Source organism: Buceros rhinoceros, unplaced genomic scaffold (genome assembly GCF_000710305.1).
Source record: "Buceros rhinoceros silvestris isolate BGI_N320 unplaced genomic scaffold, ASM71030v1 scaffold18876, whole genome shotgun sequence".
Lineage (NCBI taxonomy): Eukaryota > Metazoa > Chordata > Aves > Bucerotiformes > Bucerotidae > Buceros > Buceros rhinoceros.
Genome location: NW_010417140.1, coordinates 15,388 through 23,865, shown reverse-complemented (window position 1 = coordinate 23,865; position 8,478 = coordinate 15,388). Strand labels below are relative to the sequence as shown.

At 37.1% G+C, this 8,478-nt stretch overlaps 1 protein-coding gene across 1 annotated transcript in view; it reads left to right on the top strand.

Moving 5' to 3' along the window:
- LOC104495163 (oxysterol-binding protein-related protein 6-like) overlaps positions 1-8,478 on the top strand; it is a gene marked incomplete at both ends in the record, with an annotated part of 22,547 nt that overhangs the window by 1,720 nt on the left and 12,349 nt on the right. Inside the window, 7 exons of the mRNA XM_010138099.1 lie at positions 1,739-1,861; positions 4,905-4,958; positions 5,690-5,803; positions 5,923-6,087; positions 6,608-6,740; positions 7,178-7,281; positions 8,177-8,269. Coding sequence (XP_010136401.1) covers positions 1,739-1,861; positions 4,905-4,958; positions 5,690-5,803; positions 5,923-6,087; positions 6,608-6,740; positions 7,178-7,281; positions 8,177-8,269 — 786 coding nt within the window. The remainder of the gene's footprint in view (positions 1-1,738; positions 1,862-4,904; positions 4,959-5,689; positions 5,804-5,922; positions 6,088-6,607; positions 6,741-7,177; positions 7,282-8,176; positions 8,270-8,478) is intronic.

The window sequence follows — 8,478 nt, the reverse complement described above, 5'->3', positions numbered from 1 at the left end:
CTACAGCAGTAGAAATAAAATATCCAGGCAAAACACGGGGAGGTAATAAGATGTTTTTTTGAGCATGGCATTTGCAGGGACTGAGAGAGTTCCAGTTCATAGTTTTGCAGGGAAGATCAAACTGAGTTTTCTATTAAAATTTACTGCAGTACGTTTGATTTGGGATAGAGCTTTTCCCCCTTCTTAAAATAACAAGATTTTATTGAAAATCGTAGAGTTGAAATTCACTGTTACTTTTGAAATTGTGTTTTCATAATAGTAATGTTAATGTTATCAGGGCTGTGTAACTTACTTGAAGGTGTTAGGAAATTGTGGCAGTGCTCGGCTTTGAACAGTTCTGTGGGAAATGGAGGAGACAATATTCCCTGCCCCGCCCCCCCCACCTTTAAATGTTTGCTGCTGTACAACCTCCTTCCTCTCTCAGTAACTTTTCATAACATTGCTGGGAATTGTGAAATATCAACTGAGAAAGTGCAAGTTTACAACTTTGTCGGATACAGTTTAAAATGGAGCCTTAATGAGCCGGCAGTAGGAGATTTGTTAATTGGTACAGGATTTTGTTGATTACAGTAGTAACAAGAGGGCATAAATAAAGGAATGATTTTTTCTCTTTAGAAATATTGTTCTTTAGCTGTTCACTATGGTATGTCTGGCTTGAGTTGTACAAGTTGTCATTCATAAGAAGTGGTATGTACAAGGGATATGCTTTATTTGGCTTTCTGAAAGACAGCTGGTTGTATCTGAAATGATACAGTTCCTATTCTTTTCTCTAGAAAGAACATTAGTTATCCTTCCTATAAATTTCTCTTAATACAGTGAAAATAAATGCAGGAAAATTGAAGAAAGATTAATTTCCTTTTGCAGCTTTCTAAAGGTGCAATTAGCCTATGAAGCTCTGTCATAAAATGCCTTTGAAGACAAGAGCTGGCTACATTTAAAACCAACAACAAAACAACCTCTTCTACTTGTTTTTCTGATTTTTAGGAAAAATCAGATTATCCAGAATCAATGTAGCTTGTACTTTAAAGCTCAGAAAACCTAATTTTTTTTATGATCAGGGAATACCACAAAGGGCACTGTTAATATATGCCCACATATTTAACAGTATGGTTTCTTCTTTCTTTCATCTCATGATCCCATCTTTTTTTAGAGGAGGAATACTCTGAGTAAAGGTACATATTTAACATGCAGATTCTGCCCATGCTCCACTTGCAATATCTCTTGAGTCCTTTTAGTTCTTGCAGTGCTAATTTGTGGGTTGCCTTCTGGATAGATTTAACAGGTGGTGAGAGTCACCTGCATTTTTTATACTGTTACCTCCAGTAGCAGGTCTGACCTTTCTTATACTTCACTCTGTCACAATTTTATCCTATTTTCATGTTTTTGGATGTATTTATTTCACTGGCATGTAGTCCTTGTTGTGAAAAACGTGACTAGTCCCACCCTCAGATTGTCATTCGGTTACAGTGTCAGACTTTTAAAAATGCTTCAACTTCCGTTTAGTTACCTGGTAATGGTTAGACTTCCAAAAATATTCATATTCAGTAGTTTTACATGAGATACAGCTGGACATCATACAGTGACCATGTAGTTTGGTACCTAAATAGACTGATTGAAAAGCCTAGCCCTCCTGTACTCTTTGTCTTGCACTGGAGAATCTGTGCTACATATAACTGCAATTTTTCGTCGTGTGAGTGCACGATTAATTAATCAATGTGTATTTGTACTTTTTCACTAGGAACCTGACAGCTGGGAAATCATAGAGGGTCTGAAAATAGGCCAGACCAATGTCCAGAAGCCAGAGAAACATGAAGGTTTCATGTTGAAAAAGAGAAAATGGCCTTTAAAAGGTTGGCATAAGGTAAATGTTTCATAAAACAGTCAAAAGATTATTACCTGGTTTTGTGAGTTGCGTAGAAGAAATTAGGACGTCAACTAAAGGATTTTGGTGTGTGACATTTTCCTCAAATTGTTTGAAGAATTGGTTTGCACATGCAGCTCATGGCTTCCCCATTGCAGTGGCTGCTGCTTAATGTTACATTCAAAATGCAGGCAGAAGTTGTAAATAATGCAGTGGATGCCTTGTGGCTTAAGAGGTTTAACCAATATCGCCATTGTTCTCTCCAATGTATTACAACAAAATGTTGCTGTGTGCTGTAAGATTGCATTGAATTTACATTTACAAGTATGCAGGACTTCATGGTAGCAGAGGAGAGCTGAGGGGCTGTTGAATGGACCCAAGGTGTTTGTATGGGAGAGCATTCCCGTTCAGGTGTGCCAGCTGGGCAGGTTTGGTCAGCTTTGTCCCTGAATTTTGTTTGTCATCTTGATTGCAATCTTCCATGTGGGCAGGCAGTGGAACTGTGCACTTTTGCCATTAGATGTCTCAACTGAAAAAAACAAAACACGCAAAACTCAACCTCAGATCTCCTCTTTCTAATTTGGAGATGTTTCTCCATGCATAATTCTACCCTTTGTTAGCCCTAAACCTGATGTTCATAAACTCCTGTCTCTATTTTACACCATAATAATTAGATTTCCCCTTTTTTTTTATCAATAAGATGTGTGTCTTTTTGTAGCTGAGGGTACTTGAAGCAAGATAATTTTCTAGAACAGAATTCACTTTACTGCAAAGGTTTGTAGTTTCAGCAACCAAATATATATGCACTACTTGAATTTACGCCAGGGAGATTAAAGGATTTCAAACTGACATACCTGAAATACTGAAAGAATAGAAAAGAAGAGCTTGTTTAAAAATACACCAACAAATACACAGCAACCCCCCCCCCCTCAAACAACAACACTCCAACAAACCACTTTCACCCTCCAAAAAATCCCGAACAATTGATCAGGTGTATAAGGGTATATGAAATAAATCCCTGCTTCCACTCCTTTGAAATATGTTATGTTAATATGTTGTTTCTTGGACAAGTGTATGTTTTAGTAAGGAACTTCATAGGAGAGCAAGGGTAGTCCAACTCACACAGTTCTGTAAAGGAGATCAATACTGATGATCTGTTTTTCATGCTGACTTTAGAGCAGTTACTTGTGTAGGTGATTTTTAATGTGATTTAGAACTTCACGGTTCATCATCTCCCTCTTTTCTGCACTCTGCTTTACATTTCACCTAAGGATCTATGCTGTACTTATGTTTAGCAACCGTGGATTTGTTAATAAGTAGTTTTTTTTTTTTTTCTACTGCTGCCTCTATATCCTGCAGTTTCCACAGCAAAATCGTAGCATGTTAGTGTTCTGCTAGCAAGCCATAGCATCCTCTGTTGCATGTCACATTCTGATGGTTGCGAATGTGTTTTAGTATCATACTAAGTACAATGTGTACAGCTTGGAACGTAGCTTATAATTTTCTGAAGTGCAGAATGCTTTGGAATGAAATATGAGAAAAGGTAATTTTCTTCTGTGTGTGGAACTTAGAGAGGCAGGGCAATATGAAATGATTGTCATGTTCATATGAAGTCCATTAATGACTGTATCTAGTTAAAAAAACCAGAGAACTAAAACTGCTCCTGTTGTTCTGACATCTTATTCAAGAAGTTATGTCACCAGGAAAGCTCTGTTTTGTCATCCTGTGTGAGATACTGCTACCATCTGTTGTGCGACTGACATAATTTCCAGAACTATGTTCAGGAGGTATCTTCTGCCATCTAAATACCGACCCTGCCCATGGTGTTGGTTTATCAGGTTCACCTCATGAAAACATTGACCTTCCCTTCCATGTCAGACAGCTTAGAGAGTCTGGGATAATACTTTGCTATGTTCTAGACCTTTAACGGAGATCAATACTTAAGGTTGGAGTCTAAAAATATGAATTAGTTTCTATTAATTAGCATGTTTTGAAAGTTAGTGGCAGTAAGCACAAGTTAATAAATCTCATTTAAAGTCTAGGTTTCCTGCTAGGCTGTATCTTTATGCTGCATGCCCAAGTCTATGCTAACTTGTCCACAACGCAGCCCCGGTAGTCTGGTACACAAAAGCCAGGGCTACTTTTAATTGCAGGAGAAGCGTGTTGCGAATAGGAATTCTGCTCTCTGCTGTAAGAACAAACTCTTCAGCCAAGTAAAGATGTAGCAGTGGCACAGATAGGCATCGTTAGGTTAGTCGAGCCCTGGTAACCATGTCAATGAAGATACAGTGGCTCACACCATATCAATGACTAACACCCCAAAAATAAGCCCTCCCATAACCTGGGTATGTTGCTGTGAATGCCGTGATATTTATGCTTGTACTAATACCTGTATTAGCTAGATTACAGCTAGAAAAGTTATAACTGGCACGAGTTACAATCTCATCTTTACCTCACTGTGTAGAGGTCTGCCAGGAGACACAAAGTTTTGGATGATAGAGCAGTGTCTCACAGCCTGCGTTTTTTGTCCAGCTGGAGATCAAGGAGAATCAAGAACATCCCTACGTGGGTCTGTTTTCCTTTCGGGATGTAGATCTTGCACTAGGAAAACCCTTTCACTTTCTGGATAGGGAAGGTAGATTGTTAATTTGAAATGTGACCAGCTTCTGTGATAATAAAAACAGGAAGAAAATAAAGAAACAGACATTCATAACTCTTCCAGCCTACACGTGTCTTTCTCATAGAGTTTATTGAATTGGCTGGAAAACTGAAAAAGTGCCCTTCGTTATCAAGGTTTGTTAAGCTAAACTTAGAGCCTAATGTTGAAAAAAGACAATCTAACTTTTCTTGCTTAGAATGTAATTGTTGTTCAAAAAACAAGCAAGGATTTTATTCAATACTTGAATAGAGAGAATAATAATATTCTCTCTTTCCAACCCAGAAACATTCCTTAATTGCTATGGAGCAATCCTTTTCTTTTGCAGACTGTACATAGTTTAAATTACATCTGCTCATTAAGAAAGATTTTTTTTTTTTCTTTCAGAGGTTTTTTGTTCTGGATAATGGAATGTTGAAATATTCAAAGTCACCAATAGATGTAAGTAAAAATGAAGACCGTTTTAAAATTTTTATTGGAATTTGGTGAGCTGGGATTATTAAATCTCACTCTTGCTCTGGGCCTTTACAACAGTGCACGCATGGAAGTTGTTGATGAATTCAGAGAGAGACTTCTATGTGGAAAGCATGTAAGGTTTTGATTTAGTTCTGTCCTCAAGAATTCCTCCTTTTCTTACTTCTATGAAAATAAAAACCATGTTACTTAGTTTATTTAATGAAGGTGCTTGAGAGATTAGCCTGACCATGTATTTTTCTTTTTCAATTTTCGTGTCAGTCAGAGCTGATTATTCTGAGATATGTGGATAGGACAGAGAAGTGATTGCGGTGTACTCAAGAGATATGAGGGGTAGCATTAGATTGGTTCTATCTGATACCAATAACTGTCAAGCGGTAGCAGCAGGGAGTACTCTCTAGTTTTCTCTGCTGCTGTCTTAGCTGTAGCTGTGTACTGGTGTGAACCAACACACTTTAACTTTGGAGTTTGCACTGGGCACTTTGTGCAAAATACTTTTATCTGTTTATAAATATAGTAAATGGTTAGTCTGACTTCAGGTTTTATTATTAATTAATAATAATACCTTTTTATTAACATGGCTTTATATTAAAATGTTGATAAAATGGGAAACTGTTTTAGCACCAGATATTTTTCTGTTAAATATACTGAAGAAGTGCATGATAGTACTGATTTCTTACCCTGCTTTTTCATTTTAGATACAGAAAGGCAAAGTCCATGGGAGCATTGATGTTGGTTTATCAGTTATGTCTATAAAAAAGAAGGCTCGTAGGATAGATCTTGATACAGAAGAACACATCTATCATCTGAAGGTAAAAAGTGGTGCAAATACTTATTCTCTTTTCATCCACAGTAGAAATAAATTAAACTGTAAAAGATGTACAGAAAAGTAGTATTCTGAATGCTTTCTTGACAGTGAATTTGTTTCCAGGTGAAGTCCCAGGATTCATTTGATGCATGGGTTTCAAAATTACGTCACCACCGGTTGTACCGACAGAATGAGATTGTGAGATCTCCGAGAGATGCTAGCTTTCATATATTCCCTTCGGCTTCTACTACAGAGTCTTCACCAGCTGCTAATGTGTCAGATGGAAAGGTGCGTAGTGTTCTTCAGCTGAAATCTCGTGTCTGCTTGGCTTGCTCATGGGCAGTTTCAGTGGGATGTGCTTGTAATGCCAATAGGGAGGGGTTTCTGCTGGGGAACTGATGGCAAACAAAAAGCTGTGAGTGTGTGCAGCTGAAAGACTAACTTAGCCTTACTGCAGTCTTCATTACTGTGCTGGAGAGATCTTGCAAAGAATTCATCATCCCCAGAAAAATTTGCATTTGCCTTTGTTATCAGGGGTAAATCTGTCCTTGATAATATTCTTTCTCTTAAACAACAGCTTTGCTAACTGGTGGCTAGCAAACAGAGTTTGTGTGTAGGTTCTTGGTTTGGTTCTCAAACATGCTGTTCAGGAAAATCTGCATCTTGGGGAATTATATAGTCAAGTCACAGATGTCACTGATATCACAGTGCGTATTTTCTTATGTTTTATTTTTTTGTAAGTAGTATGATGATTACACTGACTGAGCAACATAGCAACAGTAAATTTAAGCATTTTAATATGCTTTAGGTGCAACAAAATAGCTTCCCCTGGCAGTCTTCTATACCTTGCAGTAACAGCCTTCCTGCCACCTGCACTACTGGTCAGAGTAAGGTAGCAGCCTGGTTGCAGGACTCGGAAGAGATGGACAGATGCGCAGAGGGTTAGTCTTAATCTTTTCATGCCTTGTTCTTTTAAGTAAAAATTATTTTTGATACAATGTAAGAAATAGTCAGTAAACTGGTTAAGTTGCGTCTTTACACACACATGATGTAACTCTACAGGTAATTAGATGCTTGTGATAGGAGCTTCCCCTCTTTGCATGTTTTGGGATGTTGCTTTTAAAATTTATCTTAATAATCTGTATTATCTTAACGGATATAATTGTTAAACCATTATCAACTTTTGAGATCCAGACTTGTTGCTGACTGCCGTAGAAATACAAGTGCTCAACATGTCTAAGAAGAAAGCTTGTACATAGGTGCCTTACTACCATATAGGATTTGGACATTTAACCTTTTTATGCAATGATGGACATCGTGGTAAAAAAAAAAAGTCAAAACTGAAGCACCTAATATATTTTTGTTTTATATCTGTTAGATCTTGCTCATTGTCAGTCAAACCTTGTGGAACTCAGTAAACTTCTTCAAAATTTAGAAATTCTACAGAGAACTCAGTCAGCACCAAATTTCACAGACATGCAGGTAAATATGATTGAACATAAATCATCACACCAAACCATTTGTTCTTTTTGTTAAGGGAAATACAGAGATGTTGTCTGTTAGAAATGTTTTCTGAAATCATAGTAACTCTTGGAAGAAAGTTTTATCTTTTGTGTTTATCTTAAGCATGTATAATAATCTTTCATGTGTTAACAAATAAGTCATTAATTATTTAAGTTATATAGGATGAATCAAATGATTGTCATTTGCAAAGTAAAATTGAAAACTGTTAGAATAGAAATACTTGTATACATTGAAATTGTGTTTAAGGAGTTTTTATTGTGCTGAGTGAGATACCATTTTAAGTTTTTAAGGAGTGGAGACCCAAAGACCTTCAAAGATGAAGCTGCATGCTCTAGAAAAGAGGGCATAGTACAAAGGTCCCAAGGGTGGGACTGTTTGCCAGTTCAGGGTGAGTTTTCCTCTTGACCCCAAAAGAGCAACAGCAGATCCTAAATCCTAAATACTTTCTTCCTTTTTCACTCAGTCCCCTTGAGTATACAAATCTCCCAATGGTGTTGGTGTGTTGGGAAGTCAAATTCCATTGAGATAATGAGACTTACCATTGATTTCAGGAACAGGTGAACTCTCCGTCTGAGTAATACCAGAATACAAATCCATGAGGATTTCAAGACCTGGTCCTAAATACTGTGCATTCGTGAAGAAAGTATGCCAATAATTTAGCTAAATACACCACATGTTTATGGAAGTGTATGGTCACTGCTGTAGTTGCTGGCCCCAGCAGTGGCATTCTCCTCCTTACTTTCTAATTTGTAGATGTCTAATGCTACAATTCTTTACTAACTTGCTGTACTGTCTGTGTTGCTTGTGTCACCTTAATAGTGCTTTGTCACTTTTAACTATTTGTGTAATGTAGGCTAACTGTGTAGATATTTCAAAGAAAGACAAACGGGTCACGAGACGATGGAGAACAAAAAGTGTCAGCAAAGATGCAAAAATTCAACTTCAGGTACTGAATGCACATTCTTTTACTTTTCACTGTACTTTTAGATTAACTTTTAAGCATGAAATGATATAATAGCTGAAGGTAGGAACTCAGTATACTGTGTCTTGTGTTCCTGATGAAGTAAATAATTAAATCTGAGTTTGTTGTTTAAAACCTAGAGAAGATAGTGAGAGAAGTGTTGATTTTTACTTTCATTCATGCGAAAACATTGC